At 43.7% G+C, this 20173-nt stretch overlaps 1 protein-coding gene across 5 annotated transcripts in view; it reads left to right on the forward strand.

Moving 5' to 3' along the window:
- Window positions 1-1282: 1282 nt before the first annotated feature.
- Window positions 1283-20173, forward strand: part of LOC142585063 (uncharacterized) — a 119940-nt gene continuing 101049 nt past the window's right edge. For 3 of the 5 annotated variants that reach the window (XM_075695540.1, XM_075695539.1, XM_075695537.1), the window contains exons 1-3: window positions 1283-1631; window positions 13767-13915; window positions 18578-18711. In XM_075695540.1, the coding sequence (XP_075551655.1) occupies window positions 18686-18711 (26 nt within the window). In that variant the 5' untranslated portion in view covers window positions 1283-1631; window positions 13767-13915; window positions 18578-18685. The remainder of the gene's footprint in view (window positions 1632-13766; window positions 13916-18577; window positions 18712-20173) is intronic. The other 2 variants (XR_012829012.1, XM_075695541.1) reach the window with 1 other exon arrangement.

Below are 20173 nucleotides of genomic sequence, written 5' to 3' on the forward strand. Positions count from 1 at the left end.
CGTAACACAACGACGAGCGCTTTTTTTTTTTTGCACAGTAGAAACCGGGACAAGGGAACGCTCGTACTTGTGTAGCTCCTTTTCTTTGTCGTTTTGTTTTGCGCACTAAAAGCTTTCTAAAAATGTAAAGAGTAGGATTGAAACCGTGCGAAATTTTGCGCCACTTGTGAACTTCAGTCATACAGTCTCCGGAGCGCCTGAATAAGCAATTTATTTCATTGGTCATAATTTAACTTAAAACTTTGAATTTTGGCAAATTATTTCCAGCAAATATAAACTTTATACGACGTAGAGGTTCATCGTAACACTGGGGAACGTAGCGTCATATTTCCGTATAAAGTTTTTCAGCTCAGTTTTTCGCAAAAACAATATGGAAGTGGTATAGTTCGTGAGCCGCGATAGCATGCGCTCTAGGGAAAAAAAAACCCGCAGTGGCATTAAAACCGTTTACTAGCCTAGCTAGGGGTAAGGAAAGGGAGGAAGAGAAAGAGGAAATGACAGATAGAGTCAGTATTGAGTGCACGTTGGATCACGCACAGGGACACTAAAAGCGGAATCTTAAACCGGTGCACTTCAAGTAGTGTATTAGGGCACGAATCGCTGTTTGTGCCAGTGACAGGCGTAGCCACGCTTTACACAATTTTCTCGACAGTTTTAGTGGAGGTGTCCAACAGCTTCGTTTGACATCCAGTTTCTCTGGCTCATGATGGAGGGTCACTTCATTTTTTTTTTTTTGGGGGGGGGGGGGTGTTCGCAGAATGCTCAGGGAGAATACTGGCTTGGCTCAATTGCCAAGGCGATTTAGTAAAGCGTTGACGGCGTGTCCAGTTCGCTTTAGGCTGCGATAACGTTTTGGGTTGTGCCCGAGTGATTATGACCTATCATAGAGGCCTATATGGTACGTTCGGAATAAAAAAGAGTTTGAAATCGTTAGCAAACATATCTTCCCTGTTAAGAGCCGCTTGAGCGCTGTCTCGGCGTGTATCAAAGGCAACCAGCTCATTTACGTTGCAATGCCTCGAGCCTGTTGCAGTTCATGGAACCGTGCTGATGCGCACGTATATTGAATAGATTATGCGCACGCGTGCTGAAAAAAAAAGGAGCAACATTTTATCCTATATAAAAATGAAAGGAAAAACTAAATTTACACGTTTTCTTAGTGACAATGCATATTGTATGGCACGGTTTCGCGGTTGACCCAAATAATAAAGACAGAAATATAAGTAAAAAAGAAGTACTTCGTTCTCACAATATGTGAGCTATATGGCTGCGGCATTGCTTCTAGTCCCACTGTACATGTGAATTTTTCTGTGTTGGTGACATATTCGCAGACAATGTAACCTGTAATGTTCGATCATGTTGGTACTTTAAGCCCTCTTCACACACTAGCTATACGCACAAAAATTGAAAGCACAGTAGATTTTGTGCTAATTCCTAGCAACGTATATATGTACTAAACTCTTGTCCAATGGGACATTACGGAGGCGTTCGCTGTTATGGATTCGCTGAGGAATATCGTCAAAAAGAAGCGCTACTCCGCGCTTATTTTCGCTCTTGCACTATGTCAAGGCGTATTTCTCAGGCTCGTAATGTGTGACCAGGGTTCTGCTGTATTCAAGGACCTCCTTGACGTAAGTATTTTTATTTTATATGCTTAGTACAGCACCCACTTGTGTGTGCAGTCAATCTAGTCGTAGACACACTAAACAAATGCTTAACGGGGCCCTGAACCACTTCGTATGGAACAGGATAAATGCATTCTAAGTTAAAATATACTTATTCAGAAATACTTTGCAGCGAAAAGTACTTCAAAATGTTGAGAAGAAGCGGAGTTATTGGCAATCAAACACGGCTTCCGCGGTGCTTCCGCTCTTTCTTCAATGCCTTGCAATGCGAGGGCTACAGCGGAGCGAGGCGTGCCCACAACGCTTCGCTCTCTATATGTCACCGCGGCGCGCAGTTTAAATTTCATTTTGGATGTTAAGGTAAACGCAACTACTTCCGATTTTGGCGCATACGGACGCACCAAACGTCAGCCGAACCCGAGTGTCCTCAACGAACCGCAGTGCGCTTAGCCAGTGAACTTGTCGCGACACCGCACGGCGGCCAGGGTATCTACGCCACGTAGCAGACCGCAGCTACGTGCAACTGTAGTGCGTGTCGGCTGCGTTTGCTTTCTGTACTGTAGGGCTTGAGTGCGTGCGACGCACATATGCTACAGTCTGAGTATGCTACGTGCTGCAGACCGGCTTTGTCCTTCAGCAGCTTGACCGACCGATAGCAGCCACGTCCAACTTGCGCATTTTCAAAGTGCGATCAATTAGTCTGCCAAGGCGTCTAACCCGTAGAGGCCACGAGTCTGGTCTGACCTTAAGTTTCGCGTCGTTCGAGGCGACTTGAGCCTTCAAAACTAGTCCAAATTCGCGAGACCCGGCGGCAGCAACACCGAACAGCCAGAGTGACCAAATTTAATTCCTACGTGGGCGGCCCTAGCCGAGAGTAAGCGGAAGATAGTCGGCTTCCTGCAGAAGTATGTAATTATTATCGAAATTCGAAAGCACCTTTTCACTCACTGCAGCCTCTTTATTGCACTTCAAGGAATATACACAGTACTAGTAGGAAGAAGCAGACTTACCTGGACACCCTTGTTATTTGACGTCAGCTATTGGCCAATGGCAACCGGGTATGGCGATCCGCCTTATTACAAAATAAAGCGTCAAGAAGAGAGTGAGGACAGAGCTTTCTCTTGAAAAGAGAACGTTTGAGAGTAAGGTGACTTCGCGTTGCGCTTCCGAGATCCACGCACCGCGGACGACCGCAAAACTTGGCTGAGATGTTCACAGCAGCGTATGCTACCCGTGGAATATATTTCTTCGCCAATCCTGACGGCTGTTTCAGGACCCCTTTAATTGAAAAGTTTTTTGCTTCCAGTACTCAGTGGAAAATATTTTTTTAGTGTCCGATGGTGAGAGTGAGCTATTCAAATTACGTAGTGGACATAGGCGTATGGAGCGTTTCATAGCGAAATAATGTCGCCTTACTGATAAGTTTGCCATGCTACCGGTGAGTGCAACGGTGCATACACTCTTCAAAAGGCGTATGCCTGTCACACAACGATAATCGTCATCTGCCCTGCTTCCGCTTTCTTCCTTGAAAACGCTGCGCCCACTACTTTCCTGTCGGGAATGCTATGTCATTCTGATAACGCGCATTCCGTTTGTTACTGGGAAGTACCGGGCTCGCAGCGTTAAGAAAGGAAATGCGGACAAGAGAGATGGCGTTTATTGTTGTGTGGCAAGATACAACCCAAATGGTGTAATTTTGTTCTAGAGTGTAGAGCATAATATTTTAAAAAAATGAAGACAAAAGAGATAAAGTACGTGATATGGATGGCTGAATTGCAAAAGTGGGGCGAGAAAAGAAGGGACAAAAATACTTGCTTCTGAAAAGCATATTTTCCGTGGTATTCATCCAATTACTTCCCAGATCCACTAAATTTGAGCACTATTATTACTCTTTATCAGCAATCACACTAGAAAGAAAGATAGGCACTCCAAGGTGCACCATCACCGCTGCGGAATAATCAGAAAGAACAACGGGCAGCAAGAAATTTAGCTGCTAATTGTTATTGAAGACTGCGAAATGAGTGAAAGGAACACGGGCTGCTTGGCATTTTGGAAATGAAATGTACAAGTGGCGGAGGCCGCCCACCTTGGAAACAAATCCCACGCTGGCTAAGATAGGCTTAATGTTTGGTATAATCGTTGCGCTTGGATCAATGGTGAGTAAGCAAGAGAGTAAGAACGTGAACAAAGGGTCGGGGCTGGTGTTCTATTTTACTCAAAAAAGCATTTTAGCTGTGGCTTCAAATTTTAGAGAATAAGACATGCTACTTACAAGAACAACCGCAAAAAAAAAGCTTTGTTGCAAATACGGAAACTACAAAAAAAATTTTTTCCTCATGTTTTCTTTTCATCAATTTTCGTTCAGCAATTCCACATTCAAAATGCTTCTCAGCTAAGCTTCGTTATGACTCGAAATTCGAATCAATGGCGGCTGGCAATTTAAAAGGCCCTGAAAAATCTAAATTACTCCTGCTGTAAGTATTTATTTTTCTTTGCTCTAGAAATGCGTAGTTCCGTTTTGATCGTTGCACCTGCATTTTTGAAACAGCTTGCAGCGATGAACTAAAGCTTCAATGTGCACATAAGTTCTCGGCAACCAAACGTAGAACACTGTAGGTGATTTCATGGTCGTTACACCTGGATTATGATTCACGTACATATTCTCCAGGATTTTCTTCTGCAAGTGCTGAAGTGACAAAACCCTGTTTCCACGAACGACGCAGCCGCAATAAACGCATCTGGTGTCGCGCAGCCTCTTTGGCATAATACTGCGGTGGCGAACTTACGATAACCCGTGTGTTCACATGAACCAGAACAAGCTCTTTTAGGAGCATATTTCTATACTGTCCACGGTGACTGAAGGAAACTCAAATGCACCCTGTAAAAGAGCGTCACCTGGATGCTTAGTATCCTTAGAGATAGCTGGTGCTGGAAACTAGCTCACACAGTGAGCATTTAGAGGGTCTCCCGCATTCCGATAATCTGAACCAGAGTGAGAGGCAGACAGTTATCATGCTATACTCTTACCACGCTGCATGCGCCGTGACAACAGCTGATATATCTATTTTCTGCTGGAAGATATGAAGAAAGTGTTCGTGATGAGTTTTAATAGAAAAAATTACTTAATAATACTACTAGTCAAAACGAAGACCGCCAAAGACAACCGCTTACGCTTCGCGCTCTATCTGGGAGTGATTTCCGTCTGGTTTTCTGGACTATACATGCATGCGCAGTGCGTTGTTCTCTGCTACCACTGTCATAGTGGGCTAATTCTTCTGCAAGGGCAAGCACTGATGCATGGCACGATTCTATTAAGGCTGTGTTGGCTTTTAAAATCCACTAGCACAGATTCGGACCTAAAATAGCTACGTTAAGCTTCCAAAAGCATAGTGCTGTTCGTTACGTTTCTGCCTGGCGCGGTGTCCCGTAAGCCGCTCAAGTATTTCGCGTTATCTGAGCGACCCTTCAAAAAATTCACTTATGCAACCCTTGAGCGTAAAAAAAAATGCTTTTTTCTTCAAGTTACTTCATTAGCCGGGTCTTGGTAAACTTAAGCGTTCCTTTTCGAAGTGTAAATGACGTGCTGGTAGAACCTGTGTCCTAGATATTCCAGAACTTTTGTGAAGAGCTAGTATTTGGTATCTTGAACATGGAGCCCCGTTCTTGAAATGTGAGTGATGACTGCTGTGAACATGCTGCGATGCTTTTCAGGAGCTGCACTAGCCCCGTGAATCGTGCCCTCATATAAAACTACCTGACATAATTTGGCATAATAGTTCTGCGAGAACCCGCAAGGTGTAGAGAAGTAATTGTTTAGGGGAAAATTACACATCCACCCAATCGCAGCTATCACGTCAAACTCTTGCGTTTGCTTCGACTTGTTGACAAATTCGACTTCGCCCTGCCATCTGCTAGCCGCCTGATTAGCTCAGATGGTGGAGCTCCAGAAAGGCAGTGGTTCCGGGTTCGAGTCCCGGAGCAGGACGAATTTTTCTTCAGCTGCTAGGCTTTTTCTTCGAGGAACCCCTATGGGTTTCTTTTGTAGCAATTGCTGCTAATGGGTGGGTGTCTCATTCTCCCTTAAATAATTACCTGACATAATCCTTCGAACACTGTGCCAGTTGTTCCATGAAACAAACCAGGTACGATTTAAGCATCATATGACAATCGTCCAACCTTCCAAACAATGTTGTTGTACCAACTAGCCTGTTTCATTGCTCTACTGAACCTTTCAAAGCGCTTTTGCTTTGTTTATGGCTGTATGCACCAGCTCATAGGCCACCTCGAATGTCAATTGCTTCTCTGCCAATCGCCAATAGTCGTTGCAGAACTACACTGTCTGCGATTAGAAAAACCTGTCTGTCATGCAGCACATTTCGTAAAGCAGTTTCTCACCAAATCCGCGCCTCCAGGCTAATTCCAATAAGGCGATGATCTAGTCAATAACATATTTGCCATGTAGCGGACCTCTGTTTGCGAAGATGTCTTTGAGAAGGCGTTATCCTTCACGGCGTTGACGATGATCTGGTAATCTAAGTTCGGCGGTTCATTCAATAGGCTCGGCAACAACAGTGCAGCGTTCGGCCTTCCACTGCTGTATGAGCGTAGTGCACAGTCACATCAGTGTTTCGTTTCAGTAGTTATGTGTATGCACTGTCATCGTCCGAACTAGTACACTCTACCCGAAGGGACACTAAATTCCCAGCTGCAAACTGCGACTGTATTCCACAAGGGTCAGCCCTTGCACCATTGGAGACGGCGTTTACAACTTCGCTAACGGAGTACTCACAAGTGTAGTGCTGTACGAGGGCTGGTAGCCACCAGGTCGCCAATTCAAGAGGCAGCGGTTGCCCCTTGTTTTGCGTCGTTGCACTGACCTGGCGCATTGATTGAGCATCGCGCGAGAAACAGGAGTGCGACGCTAAATCTTTGGTTCGGTGGCTGTCCTTTGATCTTCGCGTAAAACTGCCAAATTCTACATCGAAGCTGCCATGCTGAGTTCCACAATGGTTTGCGCCTCGTGGCAGTTGTGGTGGCCGGCATCAAATGTTAGTGTTCCTGTATATGCTCCCGCAGGGAGCATATACACCCTGCGGGAGCATATACAGGAACACTATCAAATGTTAGCCAACAACGCCGCCTGCGTCGGAGATGCGAAGCTATGTCCAGGATGGACGCCATAATGGCTGGCTGATATCAGCGTATATAATAGTCCAACGCGTCGTCATCACACGCATGCGCACGCGTAGGTTATGTAACGCTGGTGAGAGTGGACCAGTGTACATTCCAGCGCGTTACCGTGACTAAGTAACCGGAGTCCGTCTACGCATGCCCGCGACACTTACGTCCCCACTGAATAGGCTCGACATCGCGCTGTGGTGCTTTTTTGGACATGCTCAAGTTTTACCGTATCGTGAAAATTTGCAATGACGACACATTGAGGTGATCTGAGAGGCCTCAGCAGCCGCGGGAGTCAATCAGAGTAGACAAAACGGCAATATGATGCGTATTCACGATGTCCAGTTTATTAACTGTGAACTCCTGCGGACTACTACGTTTATGTTACCCAAATGTGATGTGCACCCACCATATTGAGAGCCATCTGCTTTTAATTCTGATGATCATCAATAGTAGCACGTTTTCTATTCACATTAGAGTGGATTTTGTCGCCCGGTGAGAGTAATTACGGAGAAGCTCCGGGGAAAGTTTTTGTTGATCAACAACAATAAAAAAATTATGCTCTTCCCGATAAAAAAAATGCGCTTTGAGGAAACTCTCATTGGCGTACAGGACCAGCAACCTTTGCGGGCTGCCAGGGTCTAACCTCAGAAAATGATCGAGTTGGTTCAGGACACTGTAAAAATCCCTGTATTATGTTATCAAGCCCTTGTAGTCGTAGTCATCTTCCTTTCACTGTAATGTAATTCCTCGCGGAGTGATCTGAAACCTTCTTGTATCTGCGTGGGTAATGTGCACCCATTATATTGAGAGCCATCTGCTTTTAATTCTGATGATCGTCACTAGTAGCACAAAAAGGCGGGGCGTTTTCTATTCACAATACAGTGCAGTTTGTCGCCCCGTGAGAATAATTACGGAGAAGCTCCGGGGAAAGTTCTTGTTGATCAACAACAAGAAAAAAATTATGTTCTCCCCGATAAAAAAAAATGTGCTTTGAGGAAACTCTCATTCCTGAATGTTGATTCTCGTTGTTAACGCATGCGCTACGTTTTATGGTTTTAGTCGGAGCACCTCTTGTGCAGTTTGCGCCGAAAAGCGTATCATATTGTGCAATTTTTCTTAGATTTTAGGAATAGTTTTGTGTATTTTCGTCCTACCCGGCGCCGCAATCCTTCTAACTGAAAGCCGTCTCGACTGTGACTTCGCAGCTAGCACAAATAGTTGCAAAATATTCAGCAGTGGTTGATTGAGCATGATTGCCTTGCCTGCGTAAACAAACATAAGTCAAAGAAGAGAGGTACAACAAGCTGTCAGTTTACGAAAAAAAAAACGTTTTAAATAATATCCAAGGTAATGAGAGCAATGCAAAAAACAGTTATGTTAATTCGGAATAGCAGCAGACGAAGGTCGTCTTTGCATGGCTACGGTGAATGCGCTGAAGAAGAAAAATGGTGCCGACTGCTGGTCTATAGCCATCTTGGTCGCGCTTGGATTAGCATTGTAAATATGTCTTATATATAAGTTCTTGCGTGAGCTATATGTAACATTATTTTTCGTATTCTTTTCCGAGTAATGTTTTCGTCCCTACATTGCAAACAAAATTACGACCGCAAAGTGAAGAATGTTGTTTTTTCGGCATAAGTATCCCTTGGAGACAGCTGCTATACAAGACGTGATAAATCACATATTTTCGAAACTAAATAAGTCCCGATCGAATACAGTGTCTGGTGCGTTTGGCGTGGAATGTCCAAAGCAACACATTGAGCGACCAACGATTGTAGTGCGTGCCACCTACTCAAGTGTCCACTGAGCTAGACCATGGTTCCTTTAGTAAAGTATAGGTCATGCTTCTTTTACAGTTCTAAATAATGCTAACTATACGCTTCGTCCCTCTTAGCGATTCCAAGCGACCAAGCCGTCAATGTGGCGCTTCGGTAACATGGGGCCTTCCCTCTGCTTCAGCACTGAGACGGCGTCTAATGTTTAAGCAGTACAGCAGCGTAATACCAGGAAAGTATAGAATTGGCCTTGCTAATACGCTAGCTAATCGTACTCAAACGCACCACCCGCTGCGCGGGAGTCACGGCCGCACTACGTGCCTTCATCCACTGGGCCCCGCAGTGGCGTCGTTCGGAGACTTCCGTGTCGGTCACCGCCTTCTCCGGAAGGTCCATACCGGTATGAGCCAATACATTTTTCAGACCGTGAGAAACGGCAACACCGATATATCACTAAGGTACCACGGGCAATCGAAGTTCAGGGCTGAGTTTTCGTATAACTAAATATGGTCGTCTTAGATGGGCCACGGTGCGGACGTCCAACTATTTGCAGTTCACTTTTGGAAATGCAGCGGCCAATAGGCTTATTAAAGAAAACTGGGCCCTCAGTGCACATTTTAAAGAAGAAATTTCAATTTCAGATTTCTGCGTCTAAGCCCCTCTTACCCACAGCGACCGCAGTTCTGGCATCCCTTGCGTGACGTCATGAATTGAAGGATGGCCGCTTTGTTGCTACCGCCGAAACATTCGCGTGCGTGCTATGCCGAACTCAGGGCCGCAAGGTATGGCCTCCAACGGCACTGCAATAAGGCATTCGTTGCATTGTGCCTGCAATACTTTCACTCGGACGATAAAAAAACAGCACAAGCGATATAATGGATGCACCAAACCATGCGCATAGCGCAAACAATGACCACGCAGAACGAACATTACTTTTTCATAAGTCAGTGTTGTAGAGTTCTGTACATTTCAATTGCGATTTAAAAAAAAACATCTCAAAATGCAAATTTTCTATGGCGTCGAATCCGCTCAAATTCTGTCGCTTTTCTTGGGTACGAAAAGGGTTCGCTCGTAGTGTAATTCAAGCTGGAAAATTTGGTGTCATGGTCCCTTTAGTACAGTGGCCGCTGACGTTAGGCTGTATGTGGAACATCAGGAAGACGTAGACTGGTGTGTTGGTGCCAATAGAATGGTAGCAGGCAGCATGGCGGTGACTCCCCTTTTATTGCGGACGCATTCGAGGGCTACTTCCCCTAGGAAGTCTGTCCGTCTGTTCGGCAGTTTGCAATGCGTGGCAGGATATACTCCATAGGTATGCATGGGGTCCTATGGAGCCGTATATGAGAATGTCTCATGATCGCGTATCACTACTGAGATGGATGATTATTGCTATATATACTGAGTACCGAAGAGTATTAAACGTTATTAAGATTACTAAAAGACTAGTAAGATTAATTATGATGAAATTCATTCGCCTAATTAAGTCTCCTTAATGCTAATAAGGGATGAAAAAGTCGAATTGATTATCCTATCATTTACCCAAATGTGTATATAATATTACTAATTATTAATTATTAAAGCAGTATTACTTATCATTTTGCCTATTCAAGAGTAGTTAGCTCTAAAATTGTTAAGCATATATATTCATGAATAATTAAGGATACCTAGGCTAATATTGACTACCATTAAATCGGTTAATGCCAACAACGATTAAAGAATATTAATTAAGATGGATTGGGCCTGAATTAAGAATCAATATGATTGCATTACTCAAGCCCAGTAGAGATTAATAAGGGTAATGAAAATAATTTATATCACATTATTTATCCTCATTCAGATAATTTACGGTTGCAACTTACCTCAATAAGAATAATTTCCTATATATATATATATATATATATATATATATATATATATATATATATATATATATATATATATATATATATATATATATATATATATATATAATATGTATATATATTTACCAATTAGGCAATTGTAACAGCTCAATGAGAACACTTGAAGCACATTGCGTCATTCTCGACACAGTGAGTCGCGATGTGGGTAACTAGGCCAATCAATCATTCGTTGCATCTGTGAGCGACTCGAAATAATGCTTACGCATTATCTGACAAGTAACTAGGGACTTTCCAACGTAATTTTTTCCTTGTAATGCCGCCGCCGCTCGCCTGTTTTACCAAGGCTGTGACGTGACTCTTTGCTTTTCTTTTACTGGGCTGCGGTGCGGTTTCTAATTTCTCCAGCGGAGCTCTCGCGTCAATTTCTTTTTGTGTGTTCATTGGCCAGGTGCACTGTGTGTTCTTCCGCGCTTAGCCCATTGTTCGTGTGCTTGCACGAAGGCTGTCTTTGCATTCAGTGGTACTCAAGATAAAAGATATGCAGGGACAGAAGGAGTAAAGTCCACGTGGAACACAGAACATCCATTGCTTTCTTTTAGTGATAGCCTTGCACAGTACAGCAAAAATGCATAATTTATTCGTACATATACACAAAAGATAGACACATGTGGATTAAATGCACGCCCACGTTGATACACCTGTGCTCTCATAACAGACAACGAAATGAATAAAAAGTTCACTGGTAACGGGGAGTTGAATCGTTGCAAATTTCCTTGCGAACCACGCTGATACAGTAAACAATGAGACTTTCAGCTGTACTTATGACTTTGAGGTGTTCAGATGGGGACAGTCGGTTAAGATGATTCCGCACGATGATTTCATTCATGCGCTTTCTCTCCATTAGTGGGTCGTCGGCGCTATTCGGTCGATGGCAAAGAGAGCTCCTGAGTTATATAGCACCAATATATATATATATATATATATATATATATATATATATATATATATATATATATATATATATATATATATATATTAGGGAACGTAAACGTAGGAGTAGGAAGGTAGTAAGAGGAGAGAGAGAGAAGCGCTGCTCATGAGAACGAAAATGGCGATGGGTGAAGTTGAACGGCAAAAACCTCTCTCAAAGTCTCACATTCAGACTGCTCTCGCACAATAATTTAACGAGAGCCTTTAAGATACCCTGCCAATGACAAGAGTCTCGTACTGAAATGACGTACTCAACGGTGCACAGAACAAACATGAAACTCGGATGGGAAAAGAGTTAGTGAACGTGTCTGGGTAAAGTGTCAAACGGGCGGCAGGGGGGGGGGGGAAGGAACAGGAAGAAGAAGAGTCTTCAATCTTCAAAGCAGGTTGTTCATGTGGAGCATTAAATGACTCTTCAATTAAACTGGGGACTGAGGTGGAGTAATATATATTACCCTAACTATTCCCCTGAACTTTTTACGCTGCGCGTGAAACTAACTTTACATACGCCACTAAGCTGAACTTGAGTTGCCATATCAGAGTACCTTACGGTATATGAAATATAAGTGAACATTTGCTGAAAGCACCATTGTTCGGTGATATTGCGTCTGATGAATGCACGCCGCATTCAATGTCAGTATAGCACGTAGACAACATAAGCACTAGCCGCAAAACTCTTAAGTATTAAAAAAGCTATCTCTCTTTATGAAATTTATTATCGTAGGATAATAAATACCGCATAGCAACACGCCATACTAATGATGTACTTGGGCGATAACCATACATTTTGCCTACCAGCTACCTTCACAAAAAGAAAAGAAAATGATATGTATAAAGCTTACTGAAATATTTTTCGGCCAGTAATTTAGTCCACGGTATATTCATATTTCAGATATATGCTACACGTACGGTTTATATCTAGCATTTACGAAAAATCATACCGACAGCCGCTTTTGAAGAAAAGCCCCGTTTTCTCAGTACACATGTTAGGTTGGAGCGTAATTATCAGAAGAGATGGCGATGAAAGTGACATAAAGTCCGCCGATTGTTTTCGGTAAGGCAAATCGAAGGAGCCTTCGGGCTGTACACGTACAGCTGACTTTAACGATGTCGTTACAAACATCTAGAACGAGTGGAGTCCAAACTTTCTAATTAAAGTTTCGTCTTTTTTAAAATACCGCAGTTTTACGTGCGACAATTACGACATCATAAAAAAGGCACGCACTAGTGCGGGAATAGCCAGTCGTTGAATAAAGTTGCCTTCGTAGGCATAATATCCAGGTATGTATTTCTGCCTATACATTCTGCAAAAAAGCAGTAGAAGAGCTCTTATATAGCCAGAAGTGAATATATCACGGAAAATGCGTTGAAGCGGTAGTAAAATTATTGCCGTGCTAGCGTGAGCAGGATTTCTCAAGTAAGCAGCGCCCACTCATCCACGCAGAAAGTAAGACGTGGCGTACGGGTACTGATATACACGATGAAAGCTTCGGAAAAGCAGTGTGAATAAATCATTCTATTTACGAAGACAAAAATAGGCTTAACTGAGGTACTTTCCTGTTAGGCGGCGAGAGTTGACGAACACTGACGAACAAGGTGATTCAGGGAAGCTCCTTCGTCGCGTTTGCAATTCAGTACCTGTGTTCAGAAATGAGAAAATATAGCACGAATGTATTCTACACCTCCGTTTTCAGTGAAGCGCGCTGCCAGGGGTGACATTTTTCAAACAACAGAGGCAGTGTGGGGGCTGATTGTGCAACCGAGGTAATACTTTTTATTGCCTTAGCCAATATATAGGCAACCTTCCCGCAGATTTCCTATGCAGCAATACTGCGCAGACTCCATAATATTTTCATGCGCATTGGCCTGGGGCCCTCGAAGCTACACCGATGGATGGCAGTTTTGCATCGTCCGTGTATTCAACGGGCGTTATTTGCCGAGGCCGTGCTACGTGTTGGTGCTCGCAGAGAGTGTGGGAAAGAAAGTCGAAGTGAATGAAAGAGGACTTTGCTAAATTTGATCAATGACTTGCACCTGGATTGGTGTTTTTTTGTGTGTCGTTCTCTTCGTAGCAATGTTTGCATAGCGATGTATCTTGCTCTAGAGCATCGTACGTATATTTGCGTGGCATCCAACAGACCTGAGAACACAAGTTGTCCAGTATTAGCGTGAATACAGGCAAAGTCCTTTTTGTTTGCTTGCACCATGGTCTTGCGTTATGTTGCTACGCTTTCGCAAAGGGAGGTGAACTTTGACAACATTACAACTTTCTCTGCGGAAAGCTATAAAAGTAGTAATACGAGTTCGTGCTCTATGACGTTGACGTTTTGCAGATGCTGAATACTACTAAAAAGATATACATAAATGCAAGCACTGTGACGATGGCGAACAAGTTGGGTGAAGAAGGATATACGTATTACACAAAGACCTACTTGAATGAAACCGATTATTACTTCAAGTTATTTATGACCCGTTTCAACCGGTACGTATTTTACCCCATTCTTACGGCGACATTTACTTTATATAGTTAATGCTTGCTTCTCCTAATACAGAAATACGTTTCGATCGCCGCTTCCCAATATACCATCCAAACAAACGTACTTGCTAAGGTTATAACTCAGAGAGAAATATCGGACGTTTGGCGGGAATATTTATATATTCGATTAATAAACATTCAATTCATAAGCTACATATTGTGATGGCAAAAAAATTTTGTTGTTACTGTGTACGTCGAATAAAGGAAGAAATGCGTTAATGTAGTCGTTGTTTTGAAGGTTTTCGATGTATTAAGCATGGATTTAGCTATACTCATCACGAAACCTTGTGATACTGCCTTTCCGAACACATACAAATGACTATGTGCTAAAAAAAGTATCCGGCAGAAGAGAAACCTTTCAGGAAAGTAGCAACCTTGTCACTTAGTATTCCTTAAGTAGCGTGCACGGGCACGCCTTATTTGATGGTATAGTCACATGCCTGTCAATACGGCATACCTCAATTCATCAACTAATCATCGTAAATAAAAAGAAAAGAAAAAAAGCTAAAGGGTGAAAATGCTAATCCATGCTTGCTGATTAATCGAACCATCTTTCCCATTTACTCGTGTACTCGCACAGCGACATCGGAGGGTGAAATTTTCAAAAAAAAAAAGGAAAGCTTCACTAGGGGGCATGCGCATACACGTATCCGGGTTCATTTCCGAAAGCCGCCACTAGACGGCACTAGTTGCCCTGCTTATGATTGCATCATCATCATCACTGTATCCCGCACTAGGCACAAAACCACAGTCTTGGTCACCGACTCAGATGAAGCGCCGTGGCACCTGTTAGGCGTATAGGCTACGAGCGAAAAAGCCACTGCTGGAAGCCCGCCCTTAAAGTATTTGTAACATTATAGTGCATTGGCGATCAGAAGTGAGATCACGTGCATGGGCCGTACTGACGGCCGCGTGCCTGACGCGTAGGCTGGGGCCGCGGGGAGATGAGCAGGCAGCCAGTGCAAACCCCTACCAAGTTTGTGTGTGCGCGTACTGAAAGGAACAGCGTGAGCTCTCATGGTGGCGTAAAGCCAACCAAGCTACAAATTGATTTTGCGCAGAAAGGCCTAAATTGGTTGTGGCGAGAATCAAGGTCTCGTGTACGGTATCCGTAATTCGTGAGGATTCGTGAGGCACTTCGGGTACCGTGATGTCCAAACGCGAAACGCCCACACGGCCAACATAAACCTTCAAGATAACTTTATTCACATACAGCACTGCACTGAGCAAGGGAGTCTACACAAATTCTCTTCCGTGCTGGAGCTCTAAAAACAACGAAATTGAATTTACCGTCCCAACTCCATTTTCCGGTCTGCCTGGTTAATGAGGATATTTTTTCAGGCATTGTCCATCTCCCCCAAAATTGGTCGGTGACTGTCAACGAGTTGATAGTCGGCAACCAGTGGTAGCATTATTTTGCACAGCACGTCCGAGCGTAGTTGAAGGGTACACTGAGTAGCTATGGGCCTGGCCTCGTGTAAGGCACGCACCTAGTACACATTCAAAAAAGAAGTGTGGGACTTACAACAGTAAGTACATTATTTTTGCTTTTCCAAGACGTGGACAATGACTAAATGTTTGTCTAATGGAGCACAACTGAAGAAACATAAAACGTATCCAACAAATAATTATTATTTCACTTATTGCGGCAAAGTTAGTCCCAATAAGGTGCTCTGCAGTGAAATAGTGTATACCGACCTTTCATTGGAAGGATGTTGGCAACTGTAAAAACCAAATTAATATCTTCAGGAATTGGTCTTTTTACGATGAGCCTGCATTTGGAATCATTAGTCAATAGAATTTATGGAGTAATAACGTTTTATTTTAATGTTTTGAAATATGGCAAAAATTGTTGCGTTTCACTAATGATATCTAACACACATTCCACTTTTTATCTTATGCATTAAGCTTTCCGTTATTTTTAATATTATTGACTTACGGTATGCATAACACTACTATTGTGCGTTCAAACTGTATCAATAATAATTTTGTGCGCTCTCCTCAGATTAGGGCGGTATACAGGCTAGCATTAATACATATCGTAGCACTCTTCAGTGAAGCACACTAAGCAAGCTGGTTTATTGCGGGCCAACTTTGGCCTGGAAGCTAAACTAAAGCATTCACGCAATTTACGAGAAGAGTTAAAAGAAGCCAATTAAACAGTGAACCGCGTCTCCACACCGAACACACATCCAAGCGCCCCGACCTGGAGCCAAGCTGCGACTAATTGGACGGGTGACTCGGGCGCTGCCATGTGGGCGTGCACAGGAGACACGCGCTGTCTCGCCATACGCGAGGCCTTGCTGGCGTTCTTCTAATGGGGATGCGATGAATAATGCGTAGGGGTTTTAGCGATGAGTGCTCTAACTGGCATGTGGAGAGCTCTCTGCGGCAATATATTGTAAGATAGAGACGCAAACCCTCCTGACCCCTAGAGCGCCTTTACACTTTACTTTCGACCACACTGCGTGGTAGACAGCTGCCAACCACAGCACATATCACTATCCTCTCATGATGCCGCGCGACGAATCCTCTCCTTAAGCAGCGATGCGTGAACAGCGAAATGTTTCTTTCACTGTCTGTCGCGGTCCCGTTCGTCGTCTAGGTGGCCTACACGCCAAGTGTTGTTATCGAGCGGTTCGGGGATTATGAAGGGCCCTTAGAATTTTCCACGAGTTCTTGACCTGGTGCCTGGGCCCTTTCTGTACTCAGATTTCGTAGCCGACTTTATACGATGACGGTAACCCAAAAAGCGCTTTTGTGTCCTTTGTGCTTGCTGGATATTCTTGCATGCTTCCACCCTGATCTTCTGGAGGGCCTATTTCTCGGCATCGGCGGGCGGACTTTGATGGGAGTCTCCAAGCTTAGGACCGCTGTCAGATTGGTAGCTGTGCGAGAACAATAGCGTAAGGTGTTGTGCGCGTGAAACTCTGGTGGTAAGTGGATGCATGGTGATGCTCTACCCCTAGGCGACGAAGGCACGTTCGAAGTTCCTTGCTCCGGAAAGCGGCTACCTGATCAGATACAAGAACTTATAGCCTCAGGAGGTGGAACAGCCTTAAGCATTCCAGGGGCGGCTTGCACGAACGCTTAATAATAATAATTATAACGAATTTAAGGACGCCTTCATTAATGAACTCTACACAAATCCTAGTCCGCACTACAACGCGTTCCTAAATTCATCATTATTTTCGTTAATAAATGTTCGTGCAAGCCACCCCAGGTTTGCACCCTGGAATATTTTTGTGCTGCTGGCAAATTTCGCACGTCTCGACATGTGAGCGGACACTACTCTCCATTCTCGGCCATGAAAAGCGCTCTTCAACCTCTCCTAACGTGGCTTACTTACCGATGCGCCCTCGCTCTGGACCGTCGAGTACAGCGTGGGAAATTTGCGAACGCCGTGAGAGGGGAATGGCTAATAAATGCTTCTGCTCTTGCTGGTTTTTCTTCCATTTCAACGGCGGTAGAACGCGCCTTCTAGAATGAAAAATTGTGAATTGTTAGAACCATTATCACCTCAATATCATGCATTGCGGGCTTTTTCTCAGGGGTAATTGTGTCCGTTTATTGTTCACATGCCTCACGACGCCTCTAGTAACAGAATAACGCATAAAATGGCGAGGAAAGGGAAAGAAGCCCCTGAAAGACAGTCAGAAAGACACCCAGTCCGAGTTATGTAGATTTCTTTTTTTCGTGGAATCACATATCACCCTTGATTCGGCCACTTGAAAGAGCACGCGGCCTGATGATAGGACACAGACTACAATCCACGTTAGACGAATTACAGCCTCACCATTCGATCAATCCCGTTGCACATATTGCAGTGGTTAGATCATTTGATGCTGGTGATATAATCTGCTCCCGACGTTTCGCTGCATGACTTCGAGAGAAACCCTCGTCAAGAAATAAATGGCCCGGTGGCCTAGTTGGTAGGGGACAATGGTGACACGTGCATCGCAGACAGCGAAACCAATTTAGACGCAAATAGAAACCGGGGAACCGTCAGAGCTGTTTCGAGACTGTATCCTCAGGTTCCCTCCAGTGTTAGTATTTGAAGGCATCTGTTACAGACCAGCCAGTCTGACTCAAGTAGAACTGAGGGCCACTGCGACGGAAGCATCTAAGCCCTATGTGCCCTTGCTGAAAAAATCTAGCTGAAACCGGCGACCAGGCGTTCGCTACACCAGCTACATGAAAAATACTGCGTTATGTTAAACCATGTGATGTATTGCTGCGGCAAGAAATGCGGTTTTGATTTTTGTTCTGCATGCAATAAGCCCATTGAGAAGTACGTATTAGTGTGGCAATGAATCTAGGCTCATGTGGAATAAAAACATATATTACGTGGTGCCCTTAATGGCCCGAATCAAATTCGTCATATTACCGTGAAGCCCCTCTAAAACGTATTATGTTGAAACAAATCACTCTATATGTTAGCCGAGAGAAACGAATTGGTTCTGATAAATGATAATTAGAAATTATGTCAAAAGTAAATTGCCCTTTGGCTTGATTCCTCAACGCAAACGCCCGGTATATAAAGCGAAAAAAGAAACGGGCATTCCTCTATAACCGACCATACACACAATGTAGCTACTTCTGTTGCAGCCGAAATTCACGAAATGCTGGTAATGACACTGCATCAGCGAGAGTAAATTACTATGATTTACATGCACAACTGAAAAATTGTACCGAAGAAGCGGGTCTACCGGGTCCATGCATGAACGTGACCAACTGGCCTGGTAAGTAGAAAGCCCATTTTGCAGATATGTTTGCGAAGCGCACCTTTGCGCTTGCCTAAATGTTTGAGATTGCCTGCTTTGTATGCTCACAACCACGAATTCACGCATATCATTCGTGTAATAGTTGGCCCAACTCAAAATTTTGCCATTTCGTTGTCTAGGGCTCATCCAAAACTAGCGCAAATCAAATTAGTTGGTTAAAGTGATAGCTACAGTTTTGGCCGTAGCTAAGACAATGTTTTTCCCATCCTTACCTCTGGTCAGTTTGCTTACTGCGACGTGTAAAAGAAAATCTGTTCACCTAAACAATAAGAAAACTCGGGTTTTCTTTAGCATCATCATCATCATCATCATCATCATCATCATCATCATCATCATCTATTATGTCTACTGCAGGACGAAGGCCTCTTCCTGCGATCTCCAATTAGCCCTGTCCTGCGCCAAGCGATTCCAACTAGCGCCTGCAAATTTCCTGATTTGTTCATCCCCCCTAGTTTTCTGCCGTCCTCGACTGCGCTTCCCGCCTCTACATGAACGCAAATTTTTTTTGTCTGATCTTTATGTGAAGCCATCGCTGCTTATTATACAACGCACTTTAGCTGCAAAAATTAATTTGGAAACAAAATGAAAAAAAAGTCAGTGACCACAGGGCGACTCACGCAACATTGGCATTTAACCTGCGAGACGCTATATATTTAGCATAACAACGCGCCTTTACAATAAAGGTAAGCATAACGCCATTAAGAAGGACTTGCGCGCTTTCCTTCCCACCTTCGATAGGTTAGGCTCAACGCGTTGCACTAATGAAAACTCGGTCATACTCAAAAATAAGTTAGGCATTGATTAATTTTTACTAACATGTTCCAAGCAAACCAAAGTGGTCACTGCTTTTCAAGAACACTAAAGCGGCTCTAAAACAAACAGAAACGCCTTTTCCACTCCGCCAATCAAAAAGGACACTTCTCTGCAAAGGTGAAATTTGGCAATAATAAAACTGCAGGAGGTGCACACAATTAGGGTGATAAAATGCACATCGCGAAGTGGTATGCCTGAGCGAGTGCGCTAATATTTGTAACGTGACCTGTTTAGCTGTATGTACTGACGAGACTTCAACGCCAGACTTTCCCTCATTGTCTAATTAGACGTACGCGCAGTTACAGCATTATTAGTACGCGCATGTTACAAATTATATTCTATGAATGGCATGACGACAATCACTAATAGCATCTGACATTAATCGTCAACACGCGTGAATGACATCAGCTCCAAACATTAAAACTCTTAAACTTGTCTGTGCCGCGTGCCTTACTTTATTATTACGCAGTCATTCTCGAAAGGCGTCGTACTATACTACTGTAAAGTGGGCAAGGTCATCTTAGTCTTCCAATTAGGTAACAGGGACTCCTCATTAGTTTACTGTCCTGCATTATTAACTAGTGCTAGCCGCAAAATAATGAAACGC

Source organism: Dermacentor variabilis, chromosome 6 (assembly GCF_050947875.1).
Source record: "Dermacentor variabilis isolate Ectoservices chromosome 6, ASM5094787v1, whole genome shotgun sequence".
NCBI classification, from domain to species: Eukaryota; Metazoa; Arthropoda; class Arachnida; order Ixodida; family Ixodidae; genus Dermacentor; species Dermacentor variabilis.